The sequence below is a fragment of the Manis pentadactyla genome, chromosome 1 (genome assembly GCF_030020395.1).
Source record: "Manis pentadactyla isolate mManPen7 chromosome 1, mManPen7.hap1, whole genome shotgun sequence".
Taxonomy (NCBI): Eukaryota; Metazoa; Chordata; class Mammalia; order Pholidota; family Manidae; genus Manis; species Manis pentadactyla.
Window position 1 is genome coordinate 185481514 of NC_080019.1, and position 18823 is coordinate 185500336.

The 18823-nt window shown below is 45.8% G+C and overlaps 1 protein-coding gene across 2 annotated transcripts in view; it reads left to right on the forward strand.

Annotated features, from left to right (window-relative positions):
- The first annotated feature begins 397 nt into the window (after window positions 1-397).
- The window catches only part of LOC118909639 (nucleolar pre-ribosomal-associated protein 1-like), a 67097-nt gene continuing 48671 nt past the window's right edge, over window positions 398-18823 (forward strand). Inside the window, exons 1-9 of one of the 2 annotated variants that reach the window (XM_057504091.1) lie at window positions 398-656; window positions 2957-3096; window positions 3808-3959; window positions 4920-5052; window positions 9332-9428; window positions 10547-10632; window positions 13296-13421; window positions 15118-15242; window positions 18431-18626. In XM_057504091.1, the coding sequence (XP_057360074.1) occupies window positions 533-656; window positions 2957-3096; window positions 3808-3959; window positions 4920-5052; window positions 9332-9428; window positions 10547-10632; window positions 13296-13421; window positions 15118-15242; window positions 18431-18626 (1179 nt within the window). In that variant the 5' untranslated portion in view covers window positions 398-532. The remainder of the gene's footprint in view (window positions 657-2956; window positions 3097-3807; window positions 3960-4919; window positions 5053-9331; window positions 9429-10546; window positions 10633-13295; window positions 13422-15117; window positions 15243-18430; window positions 18627-18823) is intronic. The other variant, XM_036880308.2, reaches the window with a different exon arrangement.

An 18823-nucleotide genomic window follows, 5' to 3' on the forward strand; every position in this document is an offset into this window, starting at 1 on the left:
ACCCCGCGGAGTGTCATGCATGTTCTTCAATCGGCACCGCTAGAGAGCCCCCAGATCGAGAACTGCTGTGAGCGAGCTCCAATGACGCCCCGGGCTCCCTTCGGGGCATGGAAGATGCGGGGCTTCCACCCGCCAAGGCCCCCGAGAGGCCCGTCGGGGGCAGGGGGCGCGCCCCACGTACTCGTCGCTGCGCAACTCTGCTGGGGTGTCGTAGGTGTCCGCTCGCCCTCAGCCGGGAGTTGATTAGAAACGATGACGGACACAGAGGATAAGTAAAACATTGCACCCACACCACCACCTTCCGGTCCGAAAGCACACCCGCCGCCCCACCCCTTCCGCCGGACCAGAGAGCCCCCCGCCCCCGAGGCCCTGCCCCTTCCTCCTGTCCAGACGTTCTCCCGAGGCCCCGCCCCTTCCGCCGCCGACTTTCCCATTTCCGGACCACGAGTTCCCCTAAAATTTGGCTTTACTCTCCAGCGCGGACCCTGCCAGAACCGCGGGTGTGTGGGTCCCGGCCACCCCAACCTTAGGCATGGGGACCCCCAAGAGGAAGGCCCCGGGCGGCCAGGACGGCGCGGCAAAGCGGGCCCGCCGCGAAGAGCTCACGGGCGTGCGCTTCAAGGCTCAGCTGAGGGACCCGCAAGGCGCGGAGCCGGGTGAGTTTGGGGCAGGCCCGGGCGGGAGCGGGTGCGAGCCGGGCGGCCTCCAGGCCCAGTGTGGGGGCTCCTCAGTCTGCCCCCCACAGGCCCTCCTTTCTGCAGCTTTGCGGTCACCGAGGGTCGGAACCCAGCCTCTCTACCCGCCGACGGGAAACCGAGGCCCGGTGCTTGGGCTCCCAGGGTCCCGGACCGGCCGGGGCCGCTGTGGGTCGGCCCGCCGCACTTCTTGCCCTGCGCTGTCAGTCAAGTCTGGAGGGCTCGACCTGCTATTGTGACAGGCCCCCGCGACTTAACGCCCCCACCTGGCCCGCGCAGCATCCCTGAGCAAGTGCTGAAACCTTTTTATTGCTATTGTTAGGAGAGCAAATAATTGAATTGCTCAGTCACGCAACAAATACTGAAGGAGTTCCGACTGTGAGTCTACTGGGGGCCGCTCAGGGACACACTGTTCCTCCAGGGTGTCAGCGCCATTTTCAATAGCTCTCACCCTCCGAAACTCACACTGACCTGAGAACATGCAGTAAGCTACCAGGTGAAGCCACCACGAGGACTTGGCAGTTGACCGAGGTGGACTAGTGACTGCTGTGGAGCAGATGCTTTAATTTCACATTTGCAAAGTGTGACCACCCTGCACAAGTCCTTGTAATCCATTAGAAAGTATGTAAGTTAGAGGGAAAAAAAGCAATTGAATATTCTAGTACGTGGAAACACCGGTACTGTGCCCAAATAAAACAGTGACAGTGTTTCTTCCAGGTTAGGGAAATGATTAAATTAATGACTAGAATACCTTCCATTTCCAGTTTTTCTGTCATGGGCCAGGTTTTCTGTCATAGTAGGTTTGATACCTGCACCTGCTAGCCAGTGCTAGGAAGGTGATACCTGGTTTAGCACCGAATTAATACATTTCATTCATTCATTCCTTAATTCCTTATTTACTTGGAGCTGTTATTTGCTAGGCAGAGATGAAATGGTGAGTGAAAGTTAGACACCAGCCCTGCCGTTGTGGAGCTCACAGACAGTCCAGTGGGGGGGCAGATGCCAGTAAAATCACACGGGAGCACTTTCAACACAAGTGCCCCAAAGGAAATGGACACAGTGCCTGTGGGCCTCGGACCTGATCTGGAAGAGACAAAAGTCTCCCCTGAGGACGTGGCTTTTCATCAGAGTTGTAGGATGGGGCAGGGACAGAGACAGGAACCTCTGTGACAGAGGAAAGAGCATGTTTAATTATTTCAAAGATTGTATCACATGTGCATTCCTGGTTTTGCCCAGGAGCTCCATGCCACTCAGTGCTGCATGTGAACAGGTTTCAGAAGAAACCCGGGTCAGTGGGTGCACGTGAAGTAGTTGGAAGATGTGGCCAGGCTGAAGTCAGTGGGCGGAAGTGCGAATCCCTTGTGTGAGATACGAACCTGTGTTTCAGTCTGATCTCTATCTTAAACTCTCCATCACTAAATGCCCTCATAACTTCCTGTGATATGCCTTCTTGAAGGTCAGGAAAGTGGGATTGAGGGATGTTACAGGGTTTTGTTTTTATTCAAATATTTGGGAAGGTTTTGATTTTGATTTTATTTTTGTGTCCAGCTTTATTGAGATATTATGGACATAAAACGATTGAAGTTTAAGGTGTACAACGTGATGACTTGATAACTTGTGTGATGAAATGATGACCACAATAAGGTTAGCTAACACCCCGTTCCCTTCTATAATTATCTTTTTTGTGAATGGTGATAATGTTTAAAGTCTACTCTCTAAATAATTTCCATTTGTAATGCAATACTGTCAGTTATAGTCACTGTGCTAGATATGAGATCCCCAGAACATACTTTTCGTGTAACTGTAAATTTCTGCCCTTTGTCCAGCATCTGCCCATGTCCCCCAGTCCCCAGCCCGGGGACCTCCATTCTATTCTGTATGTTTGGCTTTTTTAGCTTCCACATGTAAGTGGAAACATACAGTATTTGTCTTTCTTTGTCTGACTTCTTATACCTGCGGGGAGAGCTGCAAGGCTGGATTGGGAAAGACCCACAGGGTTCTCAGGGGTGGATCACTGTCAGCATCACAGAGGATCCCTGGGTCAAGAACGGCTCTGCTCTAAACCAGTTGCTTTGAAAGTTGTTGCCCGGGACTTCACTGACGGTAGCAGAAAGGCTGTGTTGTCACTCTGCTTCTCCATCTCAGGAGGAGGCACTTCCAGTCACCTGGATGTTCCTGCCAGAAATCCCCCTGTGGCAGTAGCACCTGTGATTACTTCTAAGACCATTCATCTTAACGTTGGACTGTATCTCTTCTTTCAGCCTTGGAAGCGTTTGTCTCTGCTGCCAAGAAGCTACCTGGAGACGACATGTATGACGTTGTGGAAGGGTACATAAAGATTTCTGTGGAGTGTGCAGAGCTCTTCCAGCTCCTGGGCGGGGAGAAGCGGCCTGAAAGTGAAGTACGTTTTCCCTTACCTGGCGTGATGAGGAGAAGAACAAGTTAATGCTACTGTCGTGTCAGGCTTGATGGGGAGCAATGTGGTACAAATTTCCAAGACATTTCTAGCTTCCTCCAGGAATTGATGCTTTGTCTCTGTGCTGCAGGAATCCATTCAGTTTGGGTCATGACCTTAGAAAGCGTCTTACGGGAAAGCGCAAACTTCTCAGTGAGTGATCCTGGCAGGAGGGTTCATAGACTCTTCGTCTAACTGCACTTGGTTTTGCCATGGTTTTAACTAGAGGGAAGGAGGTAAAACCACCGGTGCATGTACATAGTGAGTTAATTGTTGTTTTCTGTTTCCAAAGAGGTTCAGATTTGGGATATTTATGCACCAGTTAAAATCTCAGGGTTTTTGCTGTAAGGCTTATAGGCCTGAATATCCCCAAAGCAGTGAGGCCACATGATTAGTAGAAATTGTCCTTCTCTCATTTTGTGCAGTTGTAAACTGAAATTCCCTATTTAGCTAGACTGTGGGAGCAAGACCAGTTTCAGACCCTGAGAGCTGGCAGGTCAGCCTGCTGAGCTGTCACCTTCCTGCCCTTGGATGGACCGAATCCCACATGTTGGTGTTTTAAATCTGCAGTGACTGTGGGTAAGGCAGAAAGAGTGTGTGTGTAGAGGAGGAAAAGAAACAAGGTGATTCTCAAGTATTATAATTCTGTCTTTGTAGATGCTATTAATGTTTCAAGTTTTTGAGGCCATATTATTGCGGACGGCAAGCGATCTTTCCCATTTTCATGTTGTGGGGACCAACATCGTGAAAAAGCTAATGAATAACCACATGAAGCTCATCTGTGAGTCGCTGTATGCCTCAGGTTACAGGTAAGTTGCCTGCCTGTGCCTGGCAGGGCTCGCCCTGGGCTTGGTCTGTGCTCAGCTCTTAGTCTGCGTTCCTCTGTGCACAAGTACGTTTGGCTTTTCTTCCACTCACGAAGCAGCGCTGAGTGTCTCCGAGGCCATTGCAGCTGTGGCTTTGCTCTTCCTTCCTCTGGTGACCAGCCCCTCACTGTCGCTGCTCTCCTGGCTGTTTGGGGAGCACTCTAGATGTCCTGAACGTGGTCTGTCTTCTGCCCTGATGGCCTTTCTCCAAGATGGTCATAGGCTCCGTCTCTACCTTCAGGGCTTTGCAGAAGTACCATCCCAGGGAGGCCTTTTTTGACCATCCTATATTCAGTGTCACTTTTTGTCCCTTTAGCCAGTAGAGAACAATATCTATTTGTCTACTTGTACTCGTACCGCTATACATTGTATGTAATACTCTGTGTTGGTGTGCTGACTGTCTCCCTCCACTAGAATGCAAGGTACATGTGGGTAGGGGCTTTACTCTCTTAGAAAATGCTGTTTTCCCAGCACGTGGAATAGTGGTGTGTAGCAGGTGCTCAGTAAATCACGATGCTGGGTGACTGCAGAATGGAAAGGCAGCCAAGAGATGAACCTTCCTCTGGGCCCACAAAGGCAGGTCTCCCTGTTACAGGGGAAGAGGTAAAAAGTACAGCCCACTAGTTACACACCTGTGCAGCCATGGCTTCCTAGCTTATCTGATTGCATTCTTGGTATCTTGCATTTTGTAGTCTTGGATCTTCTTCAGACTCAGTTTGTGAGCTTTATTTGAAGATTTTGTCAAAATTTTTAAAAAAAAGAACCTGTCCGCACGCCCCCTGCCTTCCTTTCCCTGGTCTGGGGATAGCAGAGCACACCACCTCTGTGCAGGTGGCTTTGTGGGGAGGTGCTTTGTGCTCCTGCTGGACCTGACGTGCCCTGTGTCCCCGTTGTCCCGTGCAGGATGGCTCGAGCCTGTCTGAACCTGATGGCTGCCATGGTGACCCAGGGCCCCGAAGCCGCCAGGGACGTCTGCAGCCATTTCGATTTGAATAAAAAGACCTTGTACAGCCTGGCGACCAAGAGGGATTCCAAGGTGAGGAGCCCCGAGCATCCCGTACCTCCCATCTGCACTGTGGGGCTGTGCTTGTCTCACGGAGAAGGAGGAGGCCTCAGCGTGGAGAAGCGTGTGCCTCTGGAGCCTGTGAGGAAGGCGGGCCTCGGCCCTGGCCCGCAGTTGGAGCCCCACTGCCTGGCAGAGGCTGCATGACAGGGACGTCTGAGGGTGGCTTCTCGGGGGCCCAGTGTCACAGTGCCTTCCTGGCCCGTGAGGACGACTGAGCTTGGGAGAGAGAGTCTCACAGAGGAAAGGGACGTAACCTCCGAGCACCACGTGGTGGTGGGCCTCGCGGAGGGTCCCTGTCCCCCTGTTCATACTCGGATCACTTTGGAGAAAACCCAGAGGGCTCTTCTGGCTTTTTACTGGGTGACTTGTGCCTCCCAGTTACGGGTCGTGTAATGCGTAGGGGCTGGATTGTGCCCACGGAGATGGAAGTATGAAAGCTTAGTTTTCAGAAGAACTGTTCAAAAAGGTTCCCTGGTGGCTCTGGAGGTGTCACTGGCATTTGGAAAATCCTGGGGGGGATGCCCAGGTTTGAGGCCTCCCCTAGTGGGCGCCAGCGACAGGTGCAGGAGGGCCTCGTTCTGTTTGCCGGGTCATCTCTCCCTGCTGTTGGCAGAGCCCTGAGCAGCCCCGGGTCAGTTCTCCACCCGCACCCTGAGCACAGGGCACACATGGGTGGTCACCACGCCCGTCTGTCAGGGTGGGAAATAGCTGCCATTGGAGTAACTGACCTCTGCGCCCTGTGTCTCTTTGTTCTCTACCCCTTCCTGGGAGTTAAGTGTTTCCACACGGCCTGGGGATAGTGTGAAGTGTTATCATGGTAACATGAGGTAACCTGCGGCTCTGCGAGGTTGGCCCTGTGTTGGCGGTTTTCCTGTAATTATGAATGAGGTGTTCTCGAAGGGAAAAACTTCCCGGTGCTAGTGTCTCGTGGATACAGTGCTTTATCAGTGTGTCAATGGATCGTGTTCAATGAGCAATGGCTCCTGACATTTCAGTGCATTTCTAATGAGGATTTGTGGGCCGTTTGCACGTGAGGGCAGACGTCATGGGGCTTTGGCCACCCTGGCCACCAGCCTGCAGGGAGGAGCTGATCACCTCCTCTTCCCACCCTGTCTCTGTGCTTCAACCAGTCTGGCCATCCAAGTGAAATACGCCTTGGTACCCAGGCCTCCCGGGAAAGCGAGCTAGGGTTTCCGTGCCTGAACCCCCTGCGAGGCCGCACATGTGCTGCTTCATCTCAGGCCTCAGCAAGTTATTTCACATCTCATGCACCTGTCATCCAGCTTCCGACAATGTCACCTCTCCCACTTGTTGGTGTGTTTGCAGGCTGTTATAGCAAATCCCATATGAATCATACTTCACGGTAAAATGTTAATGTGCATCTGTAAATAAGCAGTGACCTTTTAAAAAACAAAACCAAAGTATTGTCACTGCTCCTAACACCATTAATAATTTCTCAGCATCTTCTAATACTCTCCTCGGTCCACTTTTTTCTAATCTCAAAAAGGTCTTCATACTTCATGGTTCAAATCAGGACCCAAACAAGGGCCACACATTGTGTCTGGTTGATGTGTTTCCTAAATCTCTTTGAATCTTTTGAGTTTTCGGATCTTTGAATCAGTGGAGCTTTCTCTTATGCTATTTAGTTCTAGTTGGTAGATAAGTATTTTTTTAATGAGTGTATTGTAATATTTTGGAGGGAATTATTAAAGCTTCATCAAGAGAGAGGATTGTTGACCTATTCAGCAAAAGAAAGTATTTTTAGAATCTTGTTTCAAAGAGGAGTTTTACCAAATATGTGTTAGTCTATTTTAGACAATGTTTTGCAGAACATGCTGTAAAAAGTTTAGGACTCTTTTCCTGGTATAATAACCCTGTGAAGTCACAGGATAGGAATGATGAGTAGGCATGTGGCCCTCCTGCCTTTGACGGGACAGCTAGAGGGCAGAGGCCCAGGGGGCAGTGTCGGGGTTGTCTGTGGTCAGGTGGGTGAGCGGGACGCATAGTGGTGGCTGCTGGGCGTGAAGCAGATGCTATGTCTTGCGGGTCTTGTTTCTCCACAATGTTAGGAATCTATAATTTGGGGTCATCTGGGATGTACCATGTAGATATTTAGTGAGAACTAAGTTCTGTGTCAGATTGAAATTCATTGCTAGATGGACTATCCTGAGGATCTAGTCCAAATCTGCTGGATACTAGCAGGATAGAAAGTTCTAGAATGGCAATAACTGCGACCATCATTCCTCGGCCCTAATTTCTCTAAATTGTTTCTTTGATAGACCAAAAACCCCAAAACTTGTGGAACTTTTCCAACTAACAGAGATAGCATAAAACCTAATATAATTTTACCGGACAAGTTTTATCATTTTACCAGTATTCTACTGAAACAGAAGGCATATGTAAATACAGATAACAAGTTAACTATGCTTGAATCAGGTGAGGTGTTTCTTTGAACAGTGAGGCATCTGGGTAGCTTGGGAGCAGCAGTTACATGAAGCCTCCAGAGGACAGGACAGACTCTTAGTCATCTTTGCATCCTCCTTAGTGCAGGTGATGGCATCTTGAGTGTAAATGGTGTTTTAAAGACATTCGATAAGTGAGGGAAGCATTGCCAGATACTCTGAGGAAGTGCAAGTCATTTTCAAGATTTTAATGATTATTCTACCCAAAGGCCATGTTATGAAGAGGCCCCCAGATAAGTCCCCAGAATGGAGAGGTTTGTTTAGAGCTCTGAGTGTATTTGGAATAAGCCTGCATTGGTCTAATGAGGCCTTGGTGAAATGCTGTGTGGAGTGTTTGGAGATAGACTCAGTAAATGCCACGAGTGTGCAAGGCTAAGTTAATGTATATGTTAGAGAACATGGGTCACACGGCCTTTCTCTTCTTCAGAAGAAGCATATAACTGATAAAATAAGACGGAATTAGTTGAATACTCACATAGAGGCCTAAATGGTTCAACAAATGGCCCTTGCTCCTTGAGAAAAAGTGAAATGAAAATGCCATGGGGGCCCTGAGAAGAACAGTCTTCTCCAGAGTCAGACATACTGTCAAGCGTGAAGCAGTATGTTTGCACCATGATTTCTCATCCCAATTCCAGTACTTACTTAGTAGTTATATGACCTTGAGTGAGGTTTTAGGCCTCAGTTCCTCATCTGTGAAATGGTTATGGTGTCATCTCTGTGTCACATTGTTACATGGAGTAAATGAGGTAAAAGACATGCAGCGTTTGACCTCATGTCTGGCACATAGTAACTGCTCAATAAATGTTATTGAAACCGTTAACCTCACCACTACCAATACCACCTCTGTGGCCACTACTAAGTGGAATGGAGCCATCTGGCAGGCATAGACTTGTCAATCTTTCCAGGCAGTCAGGGCCATAATTCTCTGTGATATTAACTTATTTCTTGGCAGCAAATTAAACTACCTTTAAAATAGATGTGAGGTAGGGAAAAGTTTCCCATTTAAGTGTACTGCTAATTCTGGTACAGCTGATGCACAAGAGACCTACGTGACCACATGTGGGTTCCTGGGATGTAAAACAGATGATGAGGTGGGTTTGTCTTAAAGGTACCTGAAGGGAAGCTGATCACATGGCCCTAGTGACTTTCCCCGCAGGTGTCACCTGCTGTCCGTGGCCTCTGCACCCCGTTGAGGATCTCAGTGTCTTGGGTCATGGCTGACACTTGTTGGACAGTGCATGCCGCAATTCTGGGAAGGCTACGCTGGGTTTGTGATATGACAGCGTCTGTGCTTTGGTGTCTGGTGTGAATTTATAACATCTAATAAAAACCAGACACCACCTCATTGGTGTCCCATCAAAAGCAGCACCAGTCTTCTCATTATTTACGTATTTTCAAATAAGTATATTTAAATATACTTAAATTTAAATTTAAATTTAGATATATTTAAATTTTCATGGCGAGTGAGAATAGATGGTACGTAGATGGGTGAGAATGTTCTCCATGCCAAAGTGTCCCATAAGCTAGAAATGTTTATGTATGGGGTAGGGGACTCAACTCTATTTTCCCCCCTCATTTTGTATTGAGAAAGAGAAAGCTGCAAAGAGAAGGTAAAGCTAAGAGAAGCCGTTTCCATGAGACATCCATTGGTTTTAGATTTATCGCCCTCTGGTGGCACAGAGAGGCCACTGTAACATTAGGACGGGAGGGCGTGCATGCCTCCGTTTTCCTGCTTGGGCGGGTGTGTATTGAATGTGCTTGTGACACTCATCTCCTTCCTCACCCAGGGAGTGCCTGATGTCCGGCTGGCCTATGTTCAATTTGCCATTTCCTTTTTGATCGCCGGTGATGACAACACCATAGTGCAAGTGCTGGAGTTGAAAGGTAGGTGCGCCGACAAAGTCTGTTTGTGGTTATTGTAAATAGTGCTGCAATAAACATAGCGGTGCATGTCTTTTTGAATCGGGGATCTTGTTTTCTTCAGGTAGATTCCTAGGAGTGGAATTACTGGGTCAAATAGCATCCAGCAATTCCATGTCTGGTCATTTGTCCTGAGGAAATAATTTATGATGAGAGTAGAGGTTTTGTTAGGGAATATTTTTCTCCTATTAACTGGAAATTGGACTTTTAACTGTCCATGAGCAAAACATTGGGCAGGTGGGGTACTAGTCGTAAGGTGAGTACAGGTATTAAAAATGATGTAGAAATATACTGACATCAAACTTTTTAATAACGTGTTATTACGTGTAAACTCAGATATAAAATTGTAATTATCCCATTTTACCAAAAGTTAAATATAACAGAATATGGATATATACCAGGTTAACAGTTAGCTGGTATTAACCTCTGGGTAGTGGAGTTATGGTTAATTTTAAATTTCATTCTCTTGGTTTGTCTGGTATTTTCTGATTTTTCTTTTTCAAGAGTGATGAATTCACTTCTGTAGAAAGTAGTGTGTCCGTAAAGCACATATGAAGGAAGTGAAATTGTCACTGCATTGGTGTTTCTGCCCAGTGTGTTAGTAATGATCCAGCATTGAGTAGTACTGGCAGGTTCCCTGGGGATCCAGAAGTGGGCAGAAAGCAAACCAATCAACCCGTATTCCACCACCCATTGATAAAATGATGGCCAACATTTGAAGTATATGTCTGATCAAGTCTAAGCAAAGAGCAATTTTGGAAAATTGTAATCATACCATATATTCTATTTCAAATAGTATTAAACTAATTCTACTTCAGTTAAGGTGAGAAAAGGAAAGTAAAGCAGAACAAAAGACCTATGGAGCTTCTTTAATTGTTCTGTGATTCTTGTACCTTTAGATACTGATTTCTGGAGTCACAAAAGGGGTTATTCCTGCTGTGACCTTGAGTGATTAAAAAAGACAAAACTTAAAAAGGAGAAAGCAAATGGCAGTATTTGCTATACCATTTTAAGAAGTAATTTCAGTTACTTTCATATTCAAAATATTTTTTAATTTAATGATTTGAAACTCTTACTTTCAGAATTTATTCCGTGCATTTTTAGCTCATGCATAAAGGAAGATAGGATTTCTACCATCAACATTCTGTTATCCACCCTGAAAACAAAGGTATGTGTTCAATGTCATTGTTGCTGCCATTTGTTCTCTCCAGTGTGGTACAGTCTGTCTCGCCTGAGGGTTTCAGCTCCCTGCAAGTTCACTCTGGATTTGATGAGACTGAAAATGACAAGGGAGCACTGGGGGTAAAGGGTTTATACCCAGCTTTACTCTTGTAGTGACAGGTCACATGCTAGATCCCGTCTGCCGCAGGGGCAGTCTGCATGCAGCAAGCTGGTCTCTGGCCCTCTCTGCTGCCTCACACCGTGAGCTCTTTATATAGAGTCAATAATAGCTCACTGCCAACATGTGTGCAAGCATGTGCCTGCGAGCATTGCACACATGCAGAGGGCAAACAGACCAGGGTGAGGATCCTGGCCATGGAAACTTCATTTTCCCTACAAGGACTCAAGCTATAATGTCTTAGGTTATATAGGTTGCTGTGTAGGGAGAGTGGGAAGCTGTTCCTTCAGCAGAAACGTGGCAGGGGACATGCAGATCCTGAAGGTTAGAGTGGCTGAAGCAGCTGCTTGGGTTCAGGCAAGGCTGCTGTTTACCACAGCAGGTGAAAAGCTGTCCCTTGCCATTTCTCGGGGAATAATTGAGCTGTAATTACCATGTACGTACCAAGCAGAATGTTACTTTGTGTTACCTTGCATATTGTGCCTCTTACAAGCATCTCATGGAAATTTAAAACCCGCTGAAAAATTGTCTATAATACAGAAGCACTGTCAATGATCAATCAGAAAAGCTCTATGACCCCCTGTATTGCCAAAGGGTTTCAGCCCCAGGCAAGTTCTCTGTAGATTCAATGGGAGTGAAAATGACAATGGAACATTCTTGGGGTGAAAGGGTTTATACCCAACTTTAGTCCCACAGTGGCAGGCAGGTTAATCACTAGAATCCCATCCAATCAGAGCGAGTCTGCATACAGCAAGCTGGTCTCTGCCTCTGGGCCTCTCTACCCCGTCTCTGTCCTTGGTGCTGCCACCACCCCAGTCTCAGCTGCAATGCCACCGTGTTGCCCAGAGCACTGGGCAGAGCTCTCTATATAGAGTCAGTAGCAGCGTATTGCCCACACTTGTGTAGTGAGCTAGCCAACCAGGGCCAGGTGAGAATCCTGGCCACAGAAACCTTCATTTTATCCACACCCTCCAAAATAAGTCGTCAAAAGGCCATGACCTGAGAGCCCACATAAAAATAGGTAATTACCAGAGTATTTAAAACTGGTTCTCAGCAGGGCAAATTTGCCCCCCATGGGACGTTTGGGGGATAGTGTCTGGGGACAGTCCTGGCTGTCACACGTGGGGAAGTACAGATTTTATTTAGCGGGTAGGGAGCAAAGATGCCGCTCAGTGTCCTCCAGAGCCCAGGACGGCCCCACAGTAGTTCTTTGGCCCTGTCTTGCCAATGGGTTTCAGCCCCAGGCACTTTGCTATGGATTCAGTGTGACCAAAGAAATGACAGTAGAACATTCTTGGGGTGAAAGGGTTTATACCCAACTTTATTTCCATGGTGACAGGTTAATCACTATAATCCTGTTCACTCAGAGCAAGAGTCTGCATGCAGCAAGCCAGTCTCTGCCTCTGGGCCTTTCTGCCCACACAGCTGTCCTCTGGGCCTCTGTCCTCAGTGCTGCCACCACTCCAGCCTCTGCTCTGCTCTCCTGCAGCCTTGCAGCTATGTCACCATGTCGCCCAGAGCTCTGGGTAGAGCTCTTTATATAGAGTCAATAGCAACATATTGCCCACACGTGTGTAGTGAGCGAGCCAACCAGGGCCAGGTGAGAATCCTGGCCACAGGAACTTTCATTTTATCCACAGGCCCAAATGTCAATAGTGCTGAGGCTGAAAAACCCTGATTTAAAGTAAGGCAAGTAAATGAGATACAGGTGTCTTCACCTAGCAAGTTAGCATTGACTATTTAAAGAATTGAGAGTCAGTGGCAGCAAAGATTCTTTGAATCGGGTGTGTTCCCGGAAGAAGTGTTACAACCCCACTGGAAGGCACCAAGCCTGGCAGCATGTGGTAGAGGTCTTAAAAATGTTCCTAGACCTAGGCTGGGGAATGGGTGTTGCCTCAGAATCACCAGAAATGTATTGGAAATACATACACTCGGGCCACATCCCCTGAGATTGTGGGGTAGGTTTGGGTGGAGCCGAGAACTTGTGCCACAATCCCAGTCCCGTGATGTAGTGAAGACTTGGTACAGAGTTCTAGTGGTAGCCAGAGTTTGGAAACAACCCAATTGTACACACTTAGGGAAATGGTTGAGTAAAGTGTGGTCACCCATAGGCTAGAATGATATTCAGCCCTCCAAAATTGTGTTCTAAAGGAATTTTTATGATGTGGGAAAAACTCATGCTGTGTAAGTAAAAGGCAGGCACAAAATGATAAACTCAAAAATGGGAGGAAAAAACAAACCCCAGTACATTTACATGTATATGGGGTGCAGGTGCTGATGGGAAATATACCAAAATACTAACTTTGCATATCCTATTTTGGTGGGAATACTGGCGGATTTTTATGTTTTTCTATGTTTTATGTTCTCTTTATGTTTTTCCTTTTTTAGACCAATGTTAGCATTAGGCCTACATTATTCTTACAATGATTAAAAACAATGCACATTTTTAAAAAATAGAATTCCTTGAGATTCGTTTATTTCATTGTTTTCAGGTAGTTCACAATAAGAACATCACAAAAACCCAGAAGGTGCATTTCTTCACTGGGCAGTTACTGAACCACATAGCGTCTCTCTACAGCTGGAATGGGATCATTGACGTGGACCTGGAAAATGCCGAGGTACAGTCCATTTGGCCCCACTGTTAGTGTCCGATCTGTGCAGCTGGGCAGCGGTAGAATCTAAACACACAGCAGCCTTCAGAAAGGTCCCTCCTTTTGATCTGTTTCTTTGAGCTTGTGGTTATGTTAATTCTCTGCTTGGAGGCAATGTAATTTTTTTCTTTCATTTTTTTACAATAAGATTTTTTCTAACCTCAAAGGTATCATGATACTCAATTTTTTTAGGGGAAAGCTGTTACTCTCTTTAGCTGAGTAACATGTTAATTTTCCCATAGTGTTTGCCCCGCAGATTTGTAGGGTTGCTCTCTTCTCATTTACCCATTTTTCTTCCTTCCGTTCTTTTCATGTCTAGCTGGTAGAGTTTCAAGCCCTGTCACTTACACTTCGGAACCCTACGTGTCTGGGGAACCCCAGTTTCCTTACCTGCTGGCATGTATAGTTTATTTTGTAATAGTTACTCAAGTGCTAAATTAGAGCAGTTGCTTTCACGTTGACCCGAGGCCAGTGTACCTTTTCAGTTCTTGTTTTGATTTTCCTCCGGGTGTTTCTGAGCGTGGACTTGGCTGGGGTCGTGAAGCTCCGACTTCCTGCTGACTTTATAATCACCTCTCCAGAGCCACCACTTTACTTCATTTTATCTGCGTGACTTGCCTATGTCCTCTGGTTTTGAACATGTTTTGTTTGCTATTACCAGGAATCCTCAGGGGCTTAATGAAAACACTCCCAAATGTGGAATTTTATTCAAAAGAGCAAGAGAAATTAGGTCACTCTTAAACTTGTTTAAAAATACAGGTATAAACTTGCTCCTCTTGAGAGTATTTTTTTATCTTTTTTTTTACGGTTCTGGTTCTGTTTTATAGGTGAGGACATTCAGATTAGGGAACTAAATAATCCTCTCCTTTGGTTACATTCTGGTGTCCAGCCCCCGTCTAAGAGCCCATTACAAACTGCCTCATTAGAATTAATATGTTTCTATCACCTAGAAAATTACAAGGGTTCTAGGAGCTCTGAGCCAGGAAGTGGGTTTGACGACCTAATTATATATCATAGGACCACAATGCAGAAGCAAGAAAAAGCTTAGAAAACTAATTTTATATGTAAAGTGTATGCTATAAACAGAGACTCTTCAATAATGGCAGTACTGTTACTGATCTGGATTTCCTACCTCATGACGACCTCAGTGGCCGCATCCACCAGTTGTTCATATGTAAAATAGGTGTAATCATTTCTGCCCTGCCAGACTCTTGGGGCTGCTGTAAGAATTCATTGGGAATCCTTACTGTGAAGCGCTTAGAACCAGTAGAAATGGCACCAAATTTCAAGTCATCTGTAGTTTTTTGTTCTAGCAACTTGCTGTTTGTTCAACTTATTTTGCTAAAAATTTCAATTTTTTTAGCTAAAAAACTATAAAAACAGTTCACCCCTTTCTCCCACCCTTTACCCCCTGTTTTTTGGCAGCCACCACTCTGTTCTTTATACCTGTGAACTTTTTGCATTTTGTTTAAAATTTTTAATATATTTGATTCCATGTAAGAGAGTATTTTTTAATACATATTTTTGGAATGATACCAAGTGTTTAATTTAAAATGTCTCCTTGGTTGTCATTAGGCATGTGACATTGTCCGGTTTTTATTCTGTACTTGTTACAAAGGCCTATGAACTTAGAATTTTCATTGAATTTTTTAAATCCTTGTAGACTTCTGCTGAAGACGCAGGGAAGACCATGGTGAGGGAGCTTGTTCATAGCTTCCTGATGGATCTGTGCTGTTCGCTCAAGCATGGGATCAATTTCTATGACGCATCTTTTGGTACCTTTGGCAGGTAAAGTAATGCTGTTGTGAATCCTGAATGTGTGTTCCTCCAAAAGTCATCAAGTAATGACTTCCAGTGGAAGTCTGTTAAGGGATGGAATTATAGTGGGTTGGAGCTAGAATATTAGACATTACCAACTCATTTTAGGGATGAACATTTGGAGACCCAGAGAAGTGCATTCTTTGCCTGCAGGGCAGAGGTCTCCGGGTAGCACCTGACTCTGACACACAGGGTAAGATACCTCACAGGCCAGTGCTGTATGGATTTTACTCAAAGACTGTGGTGTTGGCTGAATCTGATAATAAGCCTTATTCTGCCTTCCCAGAGAGGGTAGGCCCTGCCACACGCCTCATGCCAGAGCTTAGGTGGGTACCATTTCTGTTTCAGTTTTGTTAATTCCAGAGAGGTGGTGTTACTCACTGGTAAGTGGCAGAGCTCAGGTTTGAACTCAGGAAGTCTGGGTCCAAGCCCATCCTCATAACAGCTTATATACCCTCCCCCCTGTCAAAGACACTGCTACTGATAAGTTAGGATCTCAAAATTTTGTTTTTACATTGTTTTCATATTTCACAGTTATGATAACATTTCATCAGTAAGGAAACATGAAGTTCACAGCTAAGGTTTAGATTATAGTCTTCCTCTTTGTAGTCTAACTGAAACACTTAACCATGTCATGATTTTTAATAACCAGAGAAGCCTGCTTTTAAATGTGTTGTTCATCAGCCTTTTTTCCATTTGACACTAAAAATATTAGACATGTTTTTGTGGTTATCGTGAATGACCCTTATTTTTTACCCCCTTGGCATTTTATTATAAGGATATAGGTGATTTGATTTAGTTTTGACCAGTCAGAAAATGATGGGTTCCTTCAGAAAAATGGAATAACATGGTGGGAATTTTTCACCCTGCTTGTGACTTTGAACTTATTTTCATTATTTGCGGTGATTATGAATTAACTTGCCACATCATTTCTTTATTTTATTTTATTTTATTTTGGTGATAGTTCAGCTTTTCTCTCACTGGAAGAAAGCTCATTTTCCTGCTAAAATGTGACAGCACACTTTTATAGTCTATATAACACCTTGCAATTTTTTTCCCCATAAGTAGACCCATGAAATAGATTATTGTTTAATGAGCCTACTGAATCAATTTGTGGGTGTGAGTCTGTGTAAATAAGCTGTGGCTTATGTAAGCTTTTGAAGCCATGGGCACAGGACAAATCGTGCTGAGGGGTGAGGGAAGGAATTGAGTCTGTGGGGACATTAATGGGAAGCCCCGAGACAACTGAACAGGTGGCTCCTGTAAGGCTCCGCCTGCAATTCGGGCAGGGCTCCGTGCAAGTGTCTCCACAGCAGAAAGGCCTCCCTGGGCAGCCCTGTTCTGGAACAGCCCTCCCAGTGTCACTGTCTTGTCTGGCTTGGGCTTTTGACTCTGACTCATCACCACCTTGCATATTGATTTGGTTGCTTGTACATTACCTGATGGGTGAGAATCAGTAAGAACAGAGGCCGGTCTGTTTTGGACGCCCAGTGCCTAGGACAGTGCCTGACACATACATAGGTATTTGAAAGCGAGCCATTATAGCTTAGGCAAGGGTGGGCAAACTTTCTCTAAAGGGCCAGAGAATAAGTATTTTAGGCTTGGTGTGCCATTCAGATCTATTGTGACCATTCAACTGTGCTGTTTTGGTACTGAGGCAGCCGTGGACATAAACAAATGGGTGTAATCGTTCCAATAAACCTTTATTTACATGGACAGATGGTGACCCTTAGTTAGCCGACCCCTGGTGTGGAAGTTAGAGAAACAGACTCTAGAGTCAGTTCTGAGACCTTGAACAGCTGCTACTCCTCTCTGCCTCCATCGCCTCATCTATAAAATGGAGATAAAATCAGTACCTGCCTCAGAGAGAGGTGGTGTATAGTGACTGTCTGGAGCAGCGTCTGGCACATACTGTGCTCTGTAAATGCAAATGCTACTCATCGCACTACACTGGCTGGTTAAAATCGTGTGCCTTGTACAGTGTTTTCAGCACTGCAGATCTAACATTCATTCATCCGACAGCACAAACTATGTCTTGCTCATAAAATTTTCATATAAAGAATGTTAAGCTTTCTGATCAAAATTATAGTCTTCTAAGTTAAGTTTTTGAACAATTTTTACTATATGTAAAGTGATCATTTGACATCTTTAGTCAATTTTTAAAGGGATACAAGAGTGAGGATCTGAGAAGCTGTCGACATGGCATGCAAATGAGACACAGTTGGAAGTTTCTAGATTTCATACTTCCCCAGGACAGACAGAGATGAAGAGGCATCTTTCCTTGGAAAGCACCCAGTGGGTGAAACCAGGAATCCTATGGGTTCTGTTGTATAGGTGCTGTACTAGTTGCTCCCTTTATGCAAGTTTTTCTCTTTTAGGCTTTCCTGTTTCTCTTTTCTGTCACCTTCTATACTTTTGAAAACTGTCTTGGGACAAGTTTTAAATATTTTCATATTGTATATTTTTTTTCCCTCCATATTAGTCTTTTTCAGCTACTTAGTGAAGGTAAAGGAATTTGAAATAAGCTAGAAAGAGGAGGCAGAGACCTGTGGAGAGACTTTGTTGTGTTGTAGAAGTAATTTTATGGCACTGTGGACTGGGCTGTTCACGAGCACTTCATGTAGGAAAAAAAACCTTAATCTTTTCAAAAGAAAAATGCATTCTCTCTATTTTTCTACTTAACACACACATACACATATTTTTCATATGTGTTTGGAGGAGAGAGATCAGTAAAATCTCAAAATGTAGTTTCGGGAATGGATTCCTCACTTGCAGATTTTGCCCTTTCTTTACCCTTGCCTTAGCCTCTAAGCAGGCTGGGGTGGCTGGGGTGGGTGGAGAGAATGAGTTTCTTCCTCTTCTTTAAAAGCCAAATGGAACCTGAGGGAAGGAGAGATGGGGAACGGAATAAAGTAGAGACTTTTTCAGGCCCTCAGAAACAGGCATGGAATCAAGCCCTTGGTGGAGAGCTGGAACCCCGCAGGCCAAGGAAACATCCCACAGTGTTTATGCCACGAAGGAAATTGAAAACTGAGATGCGCAGGTCACCCTGTCACAACCGCGTTCCCTGAGGGTGATTCTGGGGCCGCCCGGATTCTCCTGAGCTCTGGGCGATCTTGTGACGATCCCCTGCCAACCCCTGTCTCTCTCCCTGGCAGGGGAGGAAACCTAACACTCCTACACTTCCTGTTGGGATTGAAAACTGCAGGGGATGATGAGCTGGTGGCCGAACTGGTGGCGAGCATCCTTAAAGTGTGTCCGGACTTACTGAACAGATACTTCAAGGAAGTAACTCTCTCTTTTCTCCCGAGAGTGAAGTCCACTTGGTCCAGTAATATCAAACTTCTGAACAAGGTGAGACTGCTTGGACAGGCAGGGGGCGGGGGGTCAGGAGTTTGGCAGGGGGAGGAGGAGCCCTTCCCAGCAGCTACAGGGTGAGGAACTGTCAGCTGCTCTTCCCGGGGAATTAGATCATGGAAGTTTGTGTCCTTATCATCAGAGGACTTTTGCTTCTCCCTGAGCTGAATGCCTTTTGAGTCTGTTGAGCCAGT